This window comes from Corvus kubaryi, unplaced genomic scaffold (genome assembly GCF_017639235.1).
Source record: "Corvus kubaryi isolate FWS band 111438036 unplaced genomic scaffold, C.kubaryi_AGA036_p1.0 124, whole genome shotgun sequence".
In the NCBI taxonomy this organism is placed as follows: Eukaryota; Metazoa; Chordata; class Aves; order Passeriformes; family Corvidae; genus Corvus; species Corvus kubaryi.
Genome location: NW_024580659.1, coordinates 1,161,210 through 1,182,666, shown reverse-complemented (window position 1 = coordinate 1,182,666; position 21,457 = coordinate 1,161,210). Strand labels below are relative to the sequence as shown.

Sequence of the window (21,457 nt, the reverse complement as noted above, 5' to 3'; positions counted from 1 at the left end):
TGCTGCTGGTGTTATGGAAGAGAGAAGTGGCATGAAGTACCCGAGATCGCAAAATGGTATAGCCAGAATGTTGAAGTGCAATTGAAGTGTGCAGAGAAGAGGGTGGAAGGAAAAAAGATCCTAAGAATAGATTTACCAGCAATTTTAAAATCAGATTTTCCTAGCGTTTGGTTTCTAACAGCTTGTAATCAGCTAATGCTTGTGCTGTCAAAGCAGGTGCTTGACCACCTCTGCGGGTTCCACGTTGTGTGTTTCAGTAACTGGTGGTTTCTGAAAGCCCTGCCCTCTCAGCCATGAGCGTGCAATGCTCGTGGGTACCTTGGTAATGGGGGAAAAAACCTGCAGGTTTCCCTTTGGGAAATGTGTGGGCAGAGTGCCGCTGTGTGGTGACACAGAGCACGACGTCCTTGGCACGGGGTGGGGGTTGAAAGAGCATCTCTTTGAAGTTAGTGGAAGGATGTCCGATTTCTTCCAAGGATTTGGGTTGTGCCTGGTAAAGGAGCAGGAGCAACACTCCAGACACTTACATTTTGATTGTATATTGGTTTTTCTTCCCTTCTCTCCCCAATTGCCTTTTGAGAAAGGTAAGGCAAAGTATGTTCTTTTCCAGTTGTGTATTAACATCGTGTCATTCCTCAAGGGACAGGGGACTAAAGAGGTAAGAACAGGACGTGTATAGATCCTATGCTGTGTTCTGAAATCTTGTCCAACCAATTTGTTGCAAATTGTCTCAGTTATAGAGAACACAAATTCACGTACTCAGGGCTGTGGTTTCTTGTACCTGTGCCAGCAGTGCCAGGGCTGTACTGTTGTAATGATACCTCTATTATGTGTGTTCTGCACCCACACTGCTTATACTGAGACTGAAGTTGTCTTGGTCGCTTGTCCTGGCATCCTCAACTTGGTCATTTGGCTTTACTAATAGGTCTCACACCTTAATTCTTGTTTTTCAGTGCCTTTTAGCTTAAATATTGAGTTTGTGGATAATTTGCTTTGGGTTCTGCTCCAGGGAAGGGAAGGCTTCCTTCTGAAGTTGGTGGTTGTAAGAGTGAATGGAAAAGAGAACAACAGTAAGCAGCAGCCACCTTGCCAGGGGCATAGCCTGCAGGCTTTCCCTGTGCTGTAAACCACATACGGGCTCTGCAGCTGAGCCATCCATATGCTCAGTGGCTCTTTGCAGACATTGTTCCAAAGCAGCCATGCTCCATGAGCTCTTCAGCCCAATCATAAGACATTTGGTAGAATTTAGAGGTACATGTGAGCTTCCCCTTTTCACTGTCCCTTTCACTCTTGTAAGGAGGATTCAACTACTGGTGTCTTGAAGCTGTACATGGGATACATGTTAAATCAGGGAAGGGAGCATGGTATGCACTGCATTGTTGCACCTTGAAATACCCCTGCGCCCCTTATGGGTGCTCCTGTCCCTTGGAGGGCAACCATAGGGATAATCATGGGCCTGAACTGTCTCCCTCACAAATACACATCCTCCTCCATATGTACACCAGCCCCCAGTCTTGTAGTTTCCCCGTCTAGTCCTCCTTTGTACTCAGCTACAGGTTGGTGGAGGGTTCATTTTGTGTTACAAAGGTCCTTCAAGGCCATCCCCAGGCCATCTTTCACAATGTCTCCACATGGCTTTATCAACCAAAGTGTGACCTCTTTCTAATTCTAGCTGCACCTTTCTTGCCTGCAGCAAAGCTGTTCCCTCTTCACTTTGCATTCTCAGTTGTCCCACCTTCCTTGTCTGCATGTTGTCAGGAACAGTAACTGTCTCTTGCTATAAAGGTAGAAAAAGGTCACCCTTCTTACCAGCTGACAGTACTTATGGCATTACTTTGGCAAGATTTATTCTTCCCATTGCAAAAATCAAATTCTATCACCTCTGGTAATTAATTGACTGAATTTGGGGCCTGAAATTATGAAATGCTGTTTAACTTTCCCAGTAGGAATCACAAGTTTTGTAGCTGTAGAACCAGCTGGATTCTAAAGCCTCTGAAGCAATATCCAACCAGTTCAGGAGATTTTGCAGCCATGGAGGACAAGTAAAAATTCATTCTGCTCCCCAGGAATCACCTGTTCTGGCCCTTTCACAGGTAGTTCTGCATAAACATACTTAACCACAACTTAGTTAGAAACTTCATATCACAAAAGAGAGGAGGTGCCAGACACACTTCATTTCTCAGGGAGTTATTACTACCATCTGTGCCAGTCCTAGTGAGTGTGTGTGATCCATTTGTAGTTTCTCCATGGGCAGAGGCTCCACGAACTCACAACTTATTCCAGTGCTTTGCTGTCCTGACCATTAAGTCATTAGACTTTCCTCAGTGTTCAGCTTAACTTCTGCATTTAAACTAACTCTTTATCCTATCCACATGTTATTACTTTCCTAGATGCTTCACTATTCTGTGTACTGGAAAATCATTATCATGTTCTTTCTGCTCTCCTATCTTGAGGTTTAACAACCCAGTTTCTCAATCTTTCCTCACAGGCCATGTTTTCTAAGCCTCTGGTTTTTTTGGAGGCCTTCCAGCAAGTCCACAACTTTCTCAAAGTGAGATTTTGTAACCCTGTGTCATCCAGAGAGTTTGAATTGCTGATGAACACAATATGAAAGAATTAAGAAATACAGTATTATGGGGTACACTTCCATTACAATGATAAAATAGAGCATGGCAAATCTATTTCTTATCTTGTGGAAATCACACCTCAGCCTAATCTCCAGTTAAAATATTCATTAATACAGTCTGAATAATAAGCACATAGAACAATTACTATGAATCCAGCTTTCCTTACACTTAGGAGATACAGGTTTGTGCACATGAGAGGTTCTGACAAGATCAGGATAGCAGTGAATGAAGCTTTTTATACACACCTGTCTAACAGAAAGGGATTATACTCAAGTGAATCTACAGCTGGTGTTAGCCTACATATCTCACACCGTGCCACAGTGACCAGTCTGGTTTCTGGAAGAGTGAAGATAAGGAATAGGAATACAGGCAGGGACTTGCACTGCATTGTGGTAAAATCTGGATGCTTCCTAAAGCAAACTAGTAAGTGTCTTGCAGGCACAAGCTAGCCCTTGCATAGGTCAAGTCTTGCTGTAAATACATAAAATTCTTTGGGGACAGAAATGTCTTGGCAAGTCACTCAAATCTTGCTAATTTTACCCCCATTGCAACTAAGGAATCCTTGTACCCTAGATTTGGCTGCTGCTTCTTTTCTGCTGACTGATACAGGTCATGCTTGTTCCTCTTTCACGGGACCTCCAAAAGGGACATTTCATCAGAAAGTGCAGCTGAAATCAGGCTTCAGCCCTTGGCCAGGAACTGCTTGTCTCCACAGCAGGAGAACTGTTCTTCTCCATGGTGCTCTGGGACAGGAACAGGGTTGCACAGAGCAGTGAAGAACTGGTCCAAGAGAGTAAAGAAACAGCAGTGCTTACTGGATGGAAGGGACAGTTTGTGAAATAAAACCACCATTTTGTGTTCTCAAAGGACTCCTGTGATCCTTGGCTGTTAAACCACAGCAGTGTGATAGGAACCGCATCTACAGTCTGAAAGGACAAACCAAATTGTAAATTAGGCACCCTGTTTAGAGGGATTAGCCACTGGAATGCCTGTCCAAGGGTATGGTATGTTCTCCATCCCATGAGACCTCATTCTCTATAACTCCCTGAAAGGAGGTGGTAGCCAGCTTGGGGTCAGCCTCTTCTCCGCGGCAACCAGCAGTAGGACAAGAGGAATTGGCCTCAAGCTGTTCCAGGGGAGGTTGAGGTTGGACATGAGGAAGAATTTCTTCTCAGAAAGGGTTGTCAGGCATTGGAATAGGCTACCCAGGGAGGTGGTGGAGTCACCATGCCTGGAGGTGTTCAAGAAACCGCTGGACATGGCACTCAGTGCCCTGATTCATTTGACATAGAGATGTTTGTTCAAATGTTGGACTTAATGGTCTTGGAGGTGTTTTCAAATCTTAATGATTCTGTGATTCTCTGTCTTCAAGAACACATTTTCTGGGACTGATGGTTCTGTCAAGTGTTAGATTTTTGGGCTCAGTCCAAGAACAATGATGAAATAGCAGTCATTTACATACAGAATAATCAAATCATTTCTCTTAGCCTTAAATACTAAAGAAATTATGAAGTGTGGATATTAAAGACACTATTCTCCAATATGTGCCCAATAAAGATTAAATAGGACTCCACATTCCAATTTTGTATCTGACATTTCCTAACTGGGAGTTTAATTTCTAGAATATTAATAGTGTTCTTTAGCACTTACGGACTGTCAACCATCTCTGGCTTAGTGTTGTAGAATCAAGTTTAATACTTCCTTGCCAGGAGGTATTTGTATGAAATGCAGATTTTTTTCATTTTATACAAAATGTAACAATTCAAGTTCTGACTCAGTCATTATGATTACACTGTGTTCATACACCACACTTACAGCTTTGTCTCTAGTGATATTTTAAAAGTCATTAAAAAATTTTAAAAGTTTGCATATTTCCATATGAAACAGTAGTGCATATGCAGGAGGATATTTAATAAATTATATATATATGTACATTTAAATTAACAGATAATAATTTTTGGGTACTTGATTTCATACACTATTTAATTTTTTCTGGATTAGGCATTGTTGCAGGGGTGATCAAAGGGCTCTTTTAGCATTTCATGTTGATTTTGCTTTGTTAGTGGTTTGGAGCTCCAAACAAAATCTTGAGCTACTTTGCCTAAGACATTAAATTACATGGTGAGGAATGTATCTCTTCCCCAAAAAAATACTGTCTAAAGCAAGATGTTACCAGGTTTGTTATCCCCTCTTTACATGTGGGAAACTGGGTACAGAGGAAAGGTGCCATTCCTGAGGTTACAGAGGAAGCACCTGGCAACCCCAGGACTGGACACGCTTCCAGAGCCCCTGGAAACGTCTTTAACCAGTAGATCATTCCCCTGTTTATAAGGTCAAGATCAGTATTTTTCCAGACTGCAGTAAATTATTTAGGTGCTGGATTTAGAGAGTTTACTGAGGAGCTCAAGTGATGTAAACCTTTTGTATGGATAACTCTGAGGAAAAAAATTTGCCTTCAGTTTATTCAGTGGTACTGTCATTGTAAGCTATTTACTACTTGACATAAAGAAAAGCTTCAGACTTTGTCTCTAAGATACCGCAATGGGTTTTGTGCAGGTACAGATTAAGATATTTTAAGTCTAGGGTTTTGCTAATGGTGATGTGCCCAAAAAAACCCCAGTATAGGTGTCTCGAATATGTCAAGGCAGTCATGAAAAGTCTGCATTTTCCTTTGCAAAATACTTCTGGGCGCTTCTGTGAGATCTAATGGTTGTTCACAGAATTAATACAAAATACCTGACTTAGAGCCATGCAACATCTCCTCTCTACATATATTTATACTCAACTGAACTCAGCTTCCCATTTTTATTTGTGCCTTATAGTAAATGCCCTGAGCGCATTTTGCACTCAGATTAATAACCACTTTATCATCACAAGCCTTCCTGGGGCTACCCATGTAGGGTTTTTGTTATGTTTTTGTTTCTTTCATAAAACAGGGTCAGCATGGTTCTCTCTAGCATTTGTAAAAAGGGAAGTGCGTGAATGATCTGTCTCCTTTATTCAGATCTTTCATTTCGCATTTGGAAACTGGCCTTATTTTCAGTAATCAGGCCAGTGGGTAGAAGCTGGCTGGAGTAAGTGGTCTGATTGGGGATTTTTCTTGGTTTTGGTTGTTGTGTTTAGTGTGTGATTCCAGGCGGGTCGAGGGGAGCTGGGTTTCACTTGCTGTCACTACTCAGGGCTGCCATCAGAAGGAGATCTCTGGCAGCGCTTGCGCTGCTTTCCATATCACAAACTGGGAGTGCAACCCACGGCACTCAGCTCAGTGTGAGGCTCCTGAGATGAGTGTGTGCAGAGACCTGGGTTAGGTGCCTCTCACCACTGCAGGGGGCTCCCAGCTGCTGGATATCTTTCTCTCCTGCCTTCACTGCTAGCTCTGCTGGGGCCGAGTCAAGCGGTGCTGCCCAACTTCTCAACAGGTAAATCTTGTTCCTTTCTTACCGCATCATTTGAAATGCGTATGCAGAGCCCATCTGCAAGATGCTGGGGCTTATTAAGGTGTGGGGATTAATGAAGTGCAAGTTGGTAATTGAGAAATCCTACTTTCAAACAATCTAAGGTACAGAACTTGCTGCCTCGTACATCCCTGTGCCAGGTGCCGCAACACCAGTCCTTGGCAGGAAGTGCAGAGGGCCATTTCCTGGCGCTGCATAAGTGGACAGTGTTTTGCAGATGTCAGTTGTTGAGCTGTAAAAGATATTCTGCAAAGGAACAAGGCTTGATGCTATCTCGAATGAAATAACTGTGATTTTTTCATTCTTAGTAAACACAGATTTCTGCTTTTCCTGTTATTTTCCTGTAAATACTGTTGGGTTGTTCTCCACCAATTTAACTCTGTAGTGCTTGGGATGCTTGCTTTTTGATGAAAGTGTCTGGACAGACTTTAAGAAAGAATTCTCCCTCAGGGAATTTGTCCAAAGAGCCAAGTATTTGCTGAAGGACTCTAACACGCTCATAATGTGTAATGCTAAGGAGTCTACAATCCACACAGGAGTCTCACTGAGCTGGCTTGATAACTTTGGGAGAAATGCTGGAAACATCCCGAATGTGAATGAGAGGTGTCGCAGACCCCAGGCCTCAAGACACGGGATCCTGGGTCTGGTACGAGGGTTTCCTTGGATAGAGACAGTGAACTGAGCCATGTCCCCTGCCTGCTGGGGTTTGGGAGTGGGTGGGAAGTGCTGTGTGGCTCTGGGGGGAACCCCAGCTCCTACTCAAAAACTCTGTGCCAGGTTCCCAGGGCAGGGAACTCCAGCTGACAGCTTTGGGCCGGACTGGTCCCACGAGCCTTCAGCTTCCTGGGGAGAGGGGGTGAGGGGTGTGTTCTGCTGCTCAGCAGATGTGGCTAATCCTGAGCTGTATTTCTTCAGTTGCAACAGCCTCTCCTTTGTGCTCCCGAACACAACATGGGGGAGGCTGCTGGTGCATCTCTCTAATGATGCCTTGCTCTGTTTTCTGCTGCTGGGGGTTCTTAGTGCCATTTTGCAAAAATGGATTACTTAATCCTCAATCCCTCCACCCCAGGTTGAGGGACATGTTAATACTTCAGTGTTATTCCATATTCTTATAGAGAGAAAATGAGAAGTGTAGGAAGATTACATGACTTGCCAAGTTCAGAGTCCAGAAGAGATTCCAGATCTCTCTTCCTTTCTGATCTTGGTATCCCTGCAGTGCTTTTCTATGGCTTCTTGGGATGGTTAACTGCCTCCTTGTTCTGCCTGCTCTGACTGTAAGAAGCCTGTTCATGTCTGCATCATTGCCTGAAACTCAGTAATTATCAGCCCTTTTCCCATGTAGCTGTGCATGTCTCTAATGTTAAAAAAAAGCTCCTGGCACTGTTTTCTGGTAGATAGGTCTTTAGTCCATAAGCTCCTGTCCCAGCCTTGCCTGCTTTGCTGACGGTGTTGGAACAGGCCCAGGCAGGATGGCCTTTGCCTGCCTCGCTCGGGCTCTTTGCCCTCAGCCCCACCCCCAGTGTAGCTCAGCAGTCAGGGAGCTATGCACCAGTTTGGGGATGGACAACTGAGACACACAAGGGCATTTTGATTAGGGTGGCACAGAGAAGTCTGTAACTGAGTTGGAAATGTAACTGTTGGTACAGCTACAGAAATTCCCGTTCAGACCTTGAGCAAGTCTCTAGAACTGATATGAAGCACGGAAGCCCGTATGGTTCCTGTATTTTTTGTCCTCTGTAAGCTTAAATAGTTTCTGTCTTCTGACCTGGGTATTCTGTCAGTCAGGATACATTGGAGGTGGTGGAATAGCTTGCTGGTTAAATCATTTTGGAAGCCAATGCTATTGATGTTATACAAGAACTGAATTTTCCCCACTGAAGTGTTGCTTAGCCCACGCTTCTCAGATCCATGTGAAGTTAAGTTAGTCAAGCTGTCCTCACTGAAAATAGTTTTGAGAGTAAGAATCTTTATTGTGCTCAAAGTGTTGAGATCAGATTGGAAAGGGTGTAAATGACAACCAAAATGATCAAGAGATACGATCACATTCAAGAAACAAACGTGCTGGTTTATTCAGCCAGGCAAGATGAGGGAGGTGTGTAATCTGGTAGAGATTAAAAATGGAGGGGAGAGAAATGTTGCTACTGAAGGACTGGTGATGCAAGAACAAGTGACAATAAATCTCTCATTAAGAAAAACCTAACAGGCAAGGAACTAGGGGACTTTTAAGCATGAGATCAAAGAAGCTTTAGACTTAGTCGCTTAAAGTAGTCCGGGAAATCACCTAGAGAGGTTAGTTATGATTTTGAGAAACGATTTATGAGACTGTGGCAGTTACCTGCTGTTGCCACAAACTTGATTTAGTAGCCCATAAGTTCCTCTTTCTGCAGAAAAGTCTGGCAGAAAAGGCACATTTGCCAGAGTGTTACTGCCACTGTACTTTCCCAAGGGAGCTGTTCCAGTGCTTGGCTGTCCTGCTTTTCTGGTAGAACTGTCCATGGGGAACTGCAATGAGCTGTGTTACATCTTGATCTACTGCGAGATCTGAAAAGATACGAGCATTTGATTTCTCGGAAGGTGAAAGTAATTTCTCATAATACGAGCACAGATTGTTATTGCTGCAGTTATTGGAATGAGAGTTTTCTCCCTGCCTGGCCTTTTTAGTCCATCTCTTCTTTAGATGTCTTGACTAACAAAGTCTTTTATCATCCTCTGCTTGATGCAGGGCTTGGGCCAAATATTTCCCTCAGTCTTTTACCAGAGGGAATAAAGAGTGACCACGCTGACACCAGTGAAGTTCCCCTGGGTTTGCTTTGTCACACATGACAGCAGCACAATGGTGCTGTGCTGCTAAGTGGGAGTTGTGCTTGGGAGATATTTTTTCATATAATTATAGAGACAGTGCTGGAGTTAAGGCTATAATGCAGGGTCTCTAATAATCCCACTCCCATTATGCTTTGTAAAAGGCTTTGAGAGCTTTTAGTTTGTAATTGAGCACTGCAGCCAGAGAAGTGTTTCTGGCAGTGTTTGCTGTCAATCATGCACACAGTTCAGGGGGTTTAGTGTGATGTCTCAAGCATCCCTGTGTCATACCAAGTTCCTCCCAAGGACACAGCCTAAAATCTAACCTCCCTGAGGAAACAAACAGGGAGGGGTTCTGCCATTTAATTTACCTTCCCAAGTCAGCAGCCTCATCCCCAAGGCTTCCTCTGTAGTCTATGGAAAGGGAAAAGTCCCTCAAGAACGCTGTTCAATACTCTGTGTTAGGCTACAACTCCATTGCCCCCGGAAGGAGCTTTTCTTTCCTGAGAACTTGCTATGCTAGAAAAACTGGCTTTGTACAACTTAGGACTTAAATCAGGTATGAAGTGCTATGACACTGAGGATTCCCTGCCCTCTGCCAGGTGCCTGGGAATGCATTTGGGACATGAGGTGTTTTCTTTTAGGTGATGTCTCTGCAACACAGAGGCTCAGTACTGCCAAAACCATGCATTCACATGCCTGCACCATTTGCAAAGCTGTTTATATGAGTGATAAAGGTGATCTAAGGCCCACAAACATTTGGATAGGTTTTTTAGATCTTGTGCCCTTGTGGACAGAGTGTAGGCCTGGAATTCAGCTCTGCTGGCTCCAGTCCCAGCAGGGAGTGCAGTGACCCTGGAAGGTATACTCGGTTTTCGGTATACAATGCAACTCAATATTGGCTTGGGGGTTTATATGTGAACATGGAAAGTTGTTGAAAAATTTGAAGTAAAATTGCAGTGGGTGCTTCTGCTTTGTCTGCATCTTGCCTTGAGTCATGTAAAGCTTACAAAAGCCCTAAGGGCTGATGCTTGTGTAGCTTTGCTTGTGTGTTTTTCTTTTCAGCTTCGAGAAGGATGTGCCTTTGGTGGGTGATGGGAAGGTGGAAGAGAGATGTACAAAGACACTGCTATCTCCTGGCAATCTCTGTGCATTTGTCTGCAGTCCTGTTTGTAAAAAGCTGACCAAATGTGTTAAAGGCATTGTAGAGTGTATTAGTGTAGCAAGGTTTAGCAAAAAAAACATTGTGCAAGAACTGACTTTCTTTGCCTCTGGGGAAAAATGAATTCTGTGCATTGTGGTTGCTCCCACTTGAATAATGACATGCAAAATTTGGATTCTAGGCAGGTGCCAGTTACAGTGAACTCTTTAGAGAGGTTGAGTCAATAAGAGCAATGGCTTCAGTGTGTGTCACAACTGCACACATTGTGTTAGAATATGGAGTGAAGGTTGGAAGTTTCCTTGCTGCATCTGTCAGTGACACTGTCAGATTCTGGATGTCCAGCCTGTGGTGACCAAGCAGAGAACACAAGCTGAGGCTGAAAATAGAATGAAGGTGCTTAACTGCACCCTCCTATCAGCACAGCCTCCCCCAGATAAGCAGCTGTAATCTCTGCTCAGGGATCTAGCTTGGACAGCACTTTCACACTTGTCCATTCCTTTGGCCATATCTGTTCCCTTTCCACTGGCAGCTGAGGGAAGGCTCAGGCTCTGGAGGGTTCAAACCACCTTTGCAGCACACTGGGCTGATCTGGGAGCAGATGTGTGTGACATGAGCTGGGGCTGGCTTAGACCTGCCTTTGGGAAGAGGCACTGGGGCCTCTCTCCTGCTAGGGCAGTCCAGAGCCTGGGCACATCAGTGACCCCCTCCTATCTCAGCCAGCTCCAGAGGCCAACACCAGCCTATTTGAGCTCCAATTCTGATCAGGAAATACAGGCACAAGGAACTGTAGCTGGCCAGAAGGCAGAATATTTGTTGTCATCCTCAGTTAGGGTCCTCTCATCTTTGGAACTTGAACATATGATCAGACTACAAAACTGTGTCTGTAAAAGCACAGCTCTTCTCTGAAAGAGACTGCAAGTGTTTCATGCTTGTCTCTCAGGGACTTGGTGGCAACTGTGTGGCTTGCAAGTACAAAGAAACTTTTTTTCCCCTAACTGCCTCTCCTCCAGATTCAGCCTGAACTCGGAGACCTGAGCTGTAGTCTTTCCATTGCCCTCTGATCAGAGGGTTTGATAGAAAAGCTGAGTATGCAGCAGCACCTGTGAGCTGGGGCCCAAGAGTGTGCACAAAGGGGCATCCAGGGAGTTTTCTTGGTAGGGCTGCTCATGCATGAACTGGAACTGAGCCCAGCTGCTGCCCTCCAGCATTATTTTGAACAAAAAAGTCACACTCTTCTACGTGGTGCAGCTGTGCCCTTACTTGCAGTACTGCCTTTATTGCCTCAGGTAGAGCCTGGTGGAGGGACCTGGGGACCCAGCAGTGCTCAAGGCCAATGGGGCAAAGAGCTCTTTAAGCTTGCTGTTATCTTTCATTTAGCAGGTGGAAAAGAAGAAATAAAACAGGTAAGGAGTTGCAAAAAAAAAATAAAAAAAATTCTCAGGTGATGGTTTTGCAGAGAAGGTATTAATGCATAATTCATCTGGATATTCCTGCTTTCCTGAGCAATGAATGATGCTGCTTTCCCAACTGCACTATTCTCAGCTGTGTATTTTGTGGTAAGAACTACTGACAAAAGAGGATTCAGCCAGCACTGCAGGCCTCTGTTCAGCCAAGCTCAGCCTCCTCATCCTCTCCCATCTTCTTGAGCCCTCCCTTGTGTGCAAGAAGGAAAGGAGAGCCAAGGTCTGGAGGTGCTGCAAGTGGACTGAGCTCAGATCCTTGGCGAGGTTTTGACTTGCACACAAGCAAGACTTCAGTGACCCCCCCACCTCTCTTAATGTGCCTGGGATTCAGGCTTCTGCTGAGGTTCTGATCAAGGTCTCCCTTCCTCTTCCTGCTTTGGGATGTGAGGGTGTGCAGGCTCACAGTCATACCTCCCCCTTCTCTGGCAGACATGGCAGAAGAGAAACCTCAAGCAGAAGCAGGGAAAGTCACTGGTTTCCTGTGTACTCTCACCAGCTCCTCATCTTGGTTATTTCTGAGAGCAGACAAGTTGGATCAGGGCTCATTCCAACCACAGCAGGCACTGAGCAGTGCTTGGGGCCAGGGAGGCTGACAAGTCTGCTGATTCAAACTTCCAGCAGACAAGCTAGTGCTCAAGATCCAAAATCCAGGTGTGGGGAACTTGTGTTGTCCTGTAGAAAACAGTGGGCCTCATGTAGAATCAGAGGCTGAGTGCACTGAATGGGGTCAGGCCATGTCTCCAGACAGTGCCTGTTCAGTCAGTGACAAAGAACAAACCTTTGAGGGGCAGCTCCAGTGCCAGACTTCTAAGAGTTTGTGCCTTAGGCTTGCTCTCTCAAGCATCCTCATGTAAGGCTCACTTAGCTGTAGATTTTGGTCTCAGGATTAGCTTTGGTATCTGACAATACAGGAGCTCCAGAGGAAGATCTACCCTTGACTGATGCATTTATAACTCACCACCACCACTTTATCTCCCACCCCCTTCCTCTTTGGGTGGAGGGAGCCTCCTAAGAGTGGAGTTCAGAGAGCTGCATTGTCTTTGTTGGTTCAGATTAAACTGGCCAAGGTAGGGAAAGGTAGATGCAGGTACCAGCACACTCCATGCCTGGAGCAATCAGCTCCTTTGGCCAAAAGCCTCAGAAAGCTGAGGAATAGTCCAGGTAAAAGAATGGTTTTAGAACATTTATAGAGCACAGTTATGCTCCTAAATGTCTGTTGTGGACTCCTGCAGCTGATGAAAACAATAGCAAGCTGCCATGCCTGATTCTTTCTCATCATTTCAGCCTTTCAGGTAGAAGAGAATCCATAACAAGATAAAAAAAGAGAAGACAAGTTTTCTTTCCCAGTCCAGGAAAAATAACGTGTTGGATTATAATCTGCAAACTGTGGAAAGTACCAACATGAGCAACAAGGGACCAGAGAATCCCATCTCAGCTACACTGACTGAGGGCCTGAAGAGAAAGAGGGGGAGACCAAAGAAGCAGCCACAGGTAAGGCAACATCATCCCAAGAGGCTGCCTGAGGATGCCATGGTAGAAGCCTGATGGGATTTGCAGGCAGCCCTGGGAAGCTGCTTGCTAACAAGGACAAGGGAGGGAGAGGTGTGGCAGATGCTAGGGCTCCCCAGGACAGCAGCAGGATCTGCACCCTGGGAAATCTCTGCTCCTGGCCTCAGAGGCACCTCTGATGTGACAGGCGCAGTGACAGTTCAGCCAGGACATGTGTGAGAGGAGCTGACCAGCTCTCTGTTCTAGCCTGGAGACTTTCCTGTGTCATCACCCTCTGTTCCTGCACCAGTAATTGGATGGAACAGGGAAGGCCCCTTGGTCAGAGTTCTTTGAACTTACTCATTTCCTCAGCCCAAAAGACAAAAAGGTGTAGAAGTATTGCTGGTCACCTTCTAATGCACTTCACAGCTGGAAAAGCAGAGACAACCAGCTATTTAGTGGTCTGGGTGCTCTTAGTGGGGTAAGACAGTCCAAGATGTACCAGAGTAAGAGAATGTAAATTGTTTCAGGGATCATCCTGCTTAAATGGTTTTCTCCTTTTATCCCAGGAGGATGCTGGAAACACAGCTGTTATCCCACAGGATGCTGTGGAACCACAGCCAGCAAAGAAACCCCGAGGAAGGCCAAAAGGAAGCAAGAAAGTGACTGCTCTAACTGGGGGAAAGGTGAGAGGAAACAGCTTATATTCATTTACAGGGGAGAGAAGCACTGCCAGAGAGGCAAGCAATAATGTTTCTCTTGGCTTAAAGATAGTGAAAGTTGCCCCTAATTCAGCTCAGCTTTAATTGCCACTGTTGGACAAATCAGTTATTGTGGTTTCAGCCCTTACTCACCTCCCAGCCTTCCTGTGTTGCCACTGCCTGTTCAGCAGTTTCCTTCCAGTGCTTCTCCTCCACCACTGCCAAATAATCACAACCAGTGCAGTCAGGCAGGTGTTTCCTCCTCAACTGTCTTCTATCCCCAGCTTTTGCTTTTTCTGCTACTTGTGAGACAAGACCTTTATACAAAGGTCACTGTGGCCATGTTCAGTTTGTCCCAATGCCCAGCAAATATGAGAGCTGACAATATTTTTTCCCGCTTTGTTTTCAATAAAGGCAGAACCTTCTGCTGGGAAAAGAGGAAGAGGGAGGCCCCGCAAGTGGGTGAGTATGATGTTCAGTCCTTTTCCTCTTCTCCAGTCACAGATCCTGGGGACCTTTCAGCTGTGTTTGCCCTTCTCAGACTCTGTGTCTGCCACAACATTCTTTCAGCCTTGGTAGCCTGGAAATAATTAGGAAAGCTCTGACTGCCTTCCTGATGGCCTCCAAGATTCAGCTACTGAAGAATTCTGAGAGCCCAGGGGAGAGAGATGCTGTGCTTAATTCAAGACATGCTAGACTTCCACAGTATGGCACTTTCTCAGGCTTGGAATGTCAGACTAGAGATTCCATGCTTTCTTACAGAGAAGGGGTTGTGTTCCCAGGAGACTTGAAAGACTGAAGTGATTGCTTAGCATGTCAGTTTATCTCAAAAGAAGAAATTTTAAATTAAGAGAAAAGAAAATTTGATGAATGGAGAAACTTTTGAGTCCTGCTGGCAGGAGACTCTTTTATGCAGTGAACAAAGGATTCATAAGAATCAATAGCTGACGAGAAAACATTCCAGGTGTAAAAACAAGACAAAAGCTTTTAATTAATAAGGCTATTCAGTCCTGTGAACAATTAATGGGATGTTATCTGTCATTGGGAGTGATTAAAAAACCCCACAACAGCCACAAACCATTATTTAGTGTTCATCACAAACTTTGCTAAACCCAACCCCAAGCTGTGCCCTTGCTGCTGTAATCCATAGGTTTGTTGTACACCTATGGTGGCACAAGAGTACTCAGGAGGGAAAGGGACACTTCTGGTTCAGCAGAAGCAGAGGGACAGAGCAGCCTGTGAGGGCCACACAGAAGGCTTGGAAGGAAATGTTCACTAGCAAGGAAGTGCCAGGATATGGGAGAGGTCAGAAGTCTTTTCTGATGTGACAGTGACCTTGCCATGCAAATATATCCTGGATAGTGGGAAACTGCAAACCCTGTGCAGAATGCCCCAGATAAGGGAACTGTTCCATAAATCTGTTCCTTCCCTGCAGTCCAGGTGAGAAGGTAACAGTCTAGTTCAGCACATTGCTCTTGCTCAAACCCCATTGCTTTTCCTAAGCCCATTGATATTACATTATTTAAATACACTGGTTAGGGAAGTCTGGTGTGTTACTAGTGCTTAAAGCAACCAGCTGTGCAAATTGGGATCCTCAAGCTCTATGGAAAATCATCAGAGGCAGAAGTGTCTGTGTCTTACAGAACAAAACCTTACCCAGTGAGTTCTGCTGGTGTCATTTGTGGACTGACAAATCTCAAAGACAAGCAGGAGGACGTAGAGTTAACATTTCAAAATGTGCCATTTGAAGTTTGGTTAGTGAAGCATTCTGATGTTTCAGTTCAGAATGAAACAGCTGAAGGATTTTTGGGGGGCAAAACCAAAGCAGAAGAAAAAGATCATTTTGGTTTTAACTGTCAATAGACAAAATGTTTAGCTGGTCAAGACAGGGAATTATCCTGAAATCTAGAAAATATTCTTGATGAAAAAAATTCTTCACAGCTGCATAATGGGCAGATGTTTTTGAAGTGTTGGGCTGTGTGTCTCTCTACAAGCCTGGTAATGGGATGGTCCATTATGGATTCTAACAGCGATTCAGACAGTTGTGAATGTGTATGGACACTACCTGCCCTGGTGTGTGCTCTTGCCTGTGGTTGGGTGTAGGAGTTGGTGGCAAATGGGTGTGTTGTCAGGGCTGCACAGTCTTGGTTAAATAATAATCTAATAATAATCTATCTACTTTGTGTATTTGCAGTTTTGTCTTTCGATACGTAATTTTGCATGTGGGGAGTTGTTTATTTTTGGTGTCTTTCTTTGTAGCCTCAAGCAGTGGTCCAAGAAGGAGAGTCTCAGGGAGGAAATCCTCAGGAAAGCAGTGACTTGAATTTGAACTCGGCACCAGCCACACAGGGTATGAAATTAGATAATCACAATTACACAAGACTAAACAGTGCAGCCACGCTCTGGCAAAGCATGCACATACCCACAAAGCTCTAGCACTGGCTGCAGCCTTTCTGGTAAATCCTACAAACAGAGGAGCATTTGGAAGGCTTCCAGGCCCATTCCATCTAATTCAGTTGTGACTACTTCAGCAGAAGTGGAGGTAGAAAAAAAAGGAGAGAAGAAAATCTCTGTCTTCCCAAGAAGTCACACATCTGAGGTTCTGGTCACTGGTACAGGTGTGCAGCTCAGTGGAATTTTCTGGCTGGTGTGTACAAAGTGAAAGTAGTCTATTGTTAATGTCTTGCCTTACTTGAAAAAAATTATGGATAAAAAAATCCCATGGTATTTGGGACATCTTAGTACTCTGGATTGACTCCAGAATGCTTCCATGATGGTCTTCCTCTCTCTTCCTGGCTTGTACTCTAAGGCAGAGCTTGCAGGCACTGGCAGAGGTGCCTCAGCAGCACCATGATGGCACTGGCCAGTTTCTGTAGAAGGCTCAATTTATCTAAGCTTCTCTGAGATGAGATGCCAGATGACAGTTATCACTGCTGTAGGAATGTACAGATGCACCACCCAGAGCCCCAGCCTCACTTCAACCCTGAGAAAGTACAAATTTGAGTCCAACCTTTCAGGGCCATTTCTGAGGTAGATTCCAGGAGAACTTGTGTGCATCTATGTCCTACCTTCCATGGGCCTTGTAGGAAGCTCTTCATGAAGTGTTTTCCCTGGAGGCAGAAGGGGCCAGGAGCCCAGGGAAGGCAGAAGTTGCCTGGTTTGCCACGTGGCAGCACAGCTGCTCCCTCCTGCCGTTGGCGTGCGAAGCGAGCGAACCGACACTGGGCAGCAGAGCCCAGCCCAGCCCCGGGTTCTTAGAAAGTCCCTGGAAATGCCACATGATTCAATGCCAGGGGAGTTAACCTCAGTTGCTCAATTCAGTTTCCTCTGGGGCTCCTGCTCCCGTATCACTTCCTGCCACGGAGTTGTGCGCTGACATCAGCGGAGCCGCAGGCTCACAGGGGATGAGCTCACCTCCGGCCCGGCCACCGCCGCCTTTGGTACAGTTGAGCATCGCCCCAAACCACAGCCAGTGTGGGTAATTTCTTCTTCCTTTCAGTTTGAATGGGACCCGGGGCAGTGACAGGAGGAATCCGTTTCCCTGCTGTTGCAGTGAGGTAGAAGCAGATGTGACAGGATCAGCGGATGCTGCGGTCGCTGGGAGACGGCCGTGCAGCACATGATAGTGCAGCCCCAACCACTGTGCTCCCCCCAGGCCAGGCATGGAGAGGGGACTTCTGCTCTTGGGGAGGGTCTGCACTTCTGTGAGAAAAAAAAAAAACAGCCAGGAAGTCAGTGGGGGTAAGCATGTACAGTATGAAACCGGGAAATCCTCTGGAAAACTTCTAAAGTTATTTGCTCAGGAGCTTGAGATGGAGCGGTAATCCTGGCTTAAAGCTTCTGACTTACTGGAAGCTATCCTGGGGCTCGTTTGCAAGCACGGTGCAGCTGTAGCAGCTTGCAGACAGGCAGTTTCTGGATTAACCCATTCCATGAGTCTGGGTTTATTATATGCCTGCAAGTTTTTGTGCTACTCGTGCAGGAGGCTACTGCTCTTGAGACTTGTTAGCAGGAGTCTGTGATCACATAATGATCTTCTCCTATAGACACAGCCAGAGCATCGGCCGTTGAGGGCTTTGGTGGTTTGCTCTTTGCTTCCAGGTGGGGATTTCTGAGATGCTGTACTAGGGAGGGGATGGGAGGGTACATGTACTTGCCCGTCCTGCAGGTTGTACACTGCACAACTCCAAGTGGGAAAGAGATCTGCCCTGGGCTTTGTGTCTGCAGCATTAACATGAATTGCTGAAATAAAACTGACTGCCTTTCAGTTTGTTATGGGGTAAATCAAGACATAGGAAGAGCTGAATCAGAAATAAGCAAGATTTGCAATCCTGCAGTGGGGCAGAGAGCTGCTTTAAAGCCAGCTGGGTTTTTTCCCATGGCCTTGGCCTGGGGTTCTAGCTCTGGTTTTCCCAAGTCACTGGTTATGGGTGACTCCAGGTTATCCAAGAGCAGGCAGGAGTTTTGTTAATGGATCAGGCTCTATTGTGTTGCTACCTGCAGATGCTGCCATCAGAACTCCAGCATTAACATTTCTGTTTTTCTGGGTCAAGAAGCATTTGGGGTTTTTTTTCCTGAGTACCATTACTGAAGAAGATGTTAATATTGGGTAGGGCACTTTGGAAATTTGTGTCTCATGAGGATTCAAAGAAATACATACTTGCTGTCAGCAGAGGTGGTTGATGAGTGTGTGCAGAGCAGAAACCAGACAATTTCACACAGACTGTCACTCCTGGGCCCTCAGAAGCCTCATGCTGAGCCCTGCTGCCAGGGAAGCCATTTGTATCAGGAGCTCCATTTAGCCTGGAGCTGGTACAAGAGCAGTGGGAATGGATCCTTGTCACCTCTCAACCTTGCACTGGCTCTGTAAGGGGGTGGTGTACTGGGCAGCAGGCTCCTGGACCCAAAGCTCTAACCCTCTCTCTCCCATGATCTTTCTTTAGGCATCACTGGAAAAGACGGTTCCAGGTCCGGCAAAACCACTGGTCTTAGCAGATGTCTTAACATCCCTGCTGCAGCTCAGTAGCATCCCACCTGTTCATGTCTTGCTGAAGCCAGAGGACTGGAAAGCAAGCAGGATTTTTAATATTGTATTTCAGATTCTTCATTTGTGATAATTTTAGCCAAGCTCTCTCTCCTGTTGCCTGTGGACTTGTTTACCCCAAACATCCAAACAGGGATTTAGGGGAAGAAATGGCAAATGCCTTGTTGGAGAGATGCCTTTTACAGTTTGTAGTATATCTTTTGAGATACATTCATTTCCCTTTGGATAACCTGGTGCCTTGCCCTGACACAGAGAGCAGTATTTTAACAGAAAGGTACTGTTGACTCAGCAATACAGATACAGGAAAGGAAATCTATTTACACAGCTAATGGCTGAGCTTGTCTGCCATTATCACCTCTGGCAGACTGATGGAGAGTGCCAGGAGTTAAGTTTTGCTCTGTTGCGATAAGGACTGCATCTGAAAGACAGCCTTTGAGTCCTTTCCTGATTATTTCAGAAAGAAAAACCTTCATGGCATTTCCAGCTTGCCCTGTGCTGCTGTTCCAGTGTTTCTGTGTGATTTGGTGCTTTAGGGTAAAGTTTGCACCCTGATGTCTTAGGGATTGATTCTGAAATTTTTTGTCTTAACATGAGCAGCTCAGGGCTTTCTCCTATAACTTCTTCTGGCCTGGTGGCTCTCCCCCTGAGTTTGATAGCAGCTCCAAGTGCACAGTGCTTACAAGCTTAGTCACAGCCACTGGATTTCATCCCTTCAAAGGAGTGTCTGTAAAGAACCAGTTATACAAAAGTTGCTTCCTTACATAGCCTCAGGATTCAATTTAAATTAGTTTAATTTCAGTCCCTAACACGTGTGTGTGGGGTCCTCTAGTGTCACAACTATGCAAACAAAAGCTGGTGATAGTTTAGTTTTGGGAGACAGCAGTAGCCAGTTGGTTTGAGATTGTTGCTGGCTGCTCTCAGTTTCACATTGTTAGCAGATTTGTGCTTTTGGTGTCAGAGCTGAACTTGTTAAATTCTGATGAATTGAGGGTATTTCCAATATCCAGTTGCAAACTGAAATCCCGGTGGTATTTTCCATCTCCTGGATGTTCTGCCTTGCCTATTAAGGGACAAAGTGGGTATTTCAATTATCTCTGACAGGATGTAAAATTGGCTAGCTTTACAGTGTTAAATATTTAAACAGAACATAATTGGCTTTAAATTTATGGTGTTGCATAGCAGAAACCCATGAAATGGCCATATATATTGAACTCATTTATTATCTTTTCATCAGAGTTCTGTTCCCTTGGCAGGTATTTATTTAACACAAGAAAATGTATGTAGAATTAAGAAGAAAGACTGATTGGAGAGATAATGGAGTGAAAAGTGGGGTTTTTTTCCTTTTGGGTAATTTTTTCCAGTCCACCCAGTTTAGCACTGATGAGTCCTGATCCCATTAATTCTGCTAGTAGTGATGAGAGTCCCAGTCCCAGTTCTGTGGGGTGTCTGGTTTGCCCTAAGGGCACTCTCTTGTATATGGAGCTTGGTGGTCGCAGCAGAAAACTGCATCACAGATAATCTTTGTACCTCCACTACCAAATAGCAGAGAAATCAAGGACTGAATGGATTAGATCACAGGGACTGACCTAAATCCTGTGCTATAGGATGAGCTGTACTGCCAGGTACGGGAAGAGTTTGACCCCCAGCTCCTGCTGTGGGGGTAACTTCAGGTGGGACATGACACAAGTGAATCTGTACTGTTGATGGTTACATGAGAAGGTGCAGCTGGTGCTCCCCTGAACTCTGCTGCTCTTCAGTGCACACACAAGTTCAGCTGCAGTTCGTGTCTACATTCAAAGGCCACTCCAGTAGCAAACCAAAATATTTTACCAACTTCTGTGCCTGATTTTCAGTTGAGTTGGCAGGTTCAGTACTCTCGTTGCAAGGCTGTACTGCCTGTTTAATTAACCCCTGCTACCTGAGAGCAGTAGCTGTTACTGTGTGACACTGGAACTTCAGCTTCTCCTAAATGGATTAGGGATTACATCTGTAAGAGACTCAAGCTTTTCCTGTGACATCAGTCTGTCCTTTCTCAGCTGGTGGCCTGGAATAGGGGTGCAAACTGCTTGGCTAGATAGTAAATCCATTTGCTTTAGGTCAGCAGTATTCCTGGGATGTGCATACGAAGTACTTCTCTTAAAATTAAAAAAAACCAAAACTAGTCTTTGCTACCTCTTAACACTCTCCTGAAAAAACACAGTAGAGAACTTATTTCCATAAAAATGCAAGTGCTGGAGGAGAACAGAATTCTACTCTTTCAGGAGCTCTTCTGTGTGTAGTTGAAATCCCAATCCGTAACTTCAGCTTCCATGTTTATGCAGAGAATTAGAATGGAAGTCAGTGCTTGTGAAAGGTGGGCAGAATTCCAGACATCTTCAGACAGCTAGGATCTCACACTGGATCAATTGTCTTTTTTGAAATTATAAACATTTTTATTTCCCATATAGTTAATTACCTTTTCTGTGTAGACAAATCCTACCTCTTAAGCAAATGCATGTCAAGTGTTTTTAAGCTCAGGAAGCTTAGGTCTGACTTGGCCAAAAATAAGAGGTCGTTACAGTTGTTACAGGAGCTGAACAAGGTTTGTTATCTAGCAAAGTTTGGAAGTTTCCCATAAATGGTTTTGGTGAAGGCATAGAGAGTGTTGGCAACTTGCAAATTAGCCTTGAAGTTTGTTTTAAATAAAGGTATTCAACAAAAGCCCCTCAGGCTCATGCT

General features: G+C 45.1%; 1 protein-coding gene across 3 annotated transcripts in view; it reads left to right on the top strand.

Annotated features, from left to right (window-relative positions):
- LOC121659995 (high mobility group protein HMGI-C-like) overlaps positions 1-21,439 on the top strand; it is a 51,287-nt gene extending 29,848 nt beyond the window's left edge. For 2 of the 3 annotated variants that reach the window (XM_042018834.1, XM_042018854.1), the window contains exons 2-6: positions 12,791-12,997; positions 13,564-13,680; positions 14,110-14,157; positions 15,955-16,045; positions 18,639-21,439. In XM_042018834.1, coding sequence (XP_041874768.1) covers positions 12,908-12,997; positions 13,564-13,680; positions 14,110-14,157; positions 15,955-16,045; positions 18,639-18,721 — 429 coding nt within the window. In that variant the 5' untranslated portion in view covers positions 12,791-12,907 and the 3' untranslated portion in view covers positions 18,722-21,439. Of the gene's footprint in view, positions 1-5,788; positions 6,047-12,790; positions 12,998-13,563; positions 13,681-14,109; positions 14,158-15,954; positions 16,046-18,638 lie in introns of those variants that run through there. The other variant, XM_042018844.1, reaches the window with a different exon arrangement.
- Positions 21,440-21,457: the final 18 nt, after the last annotated feature.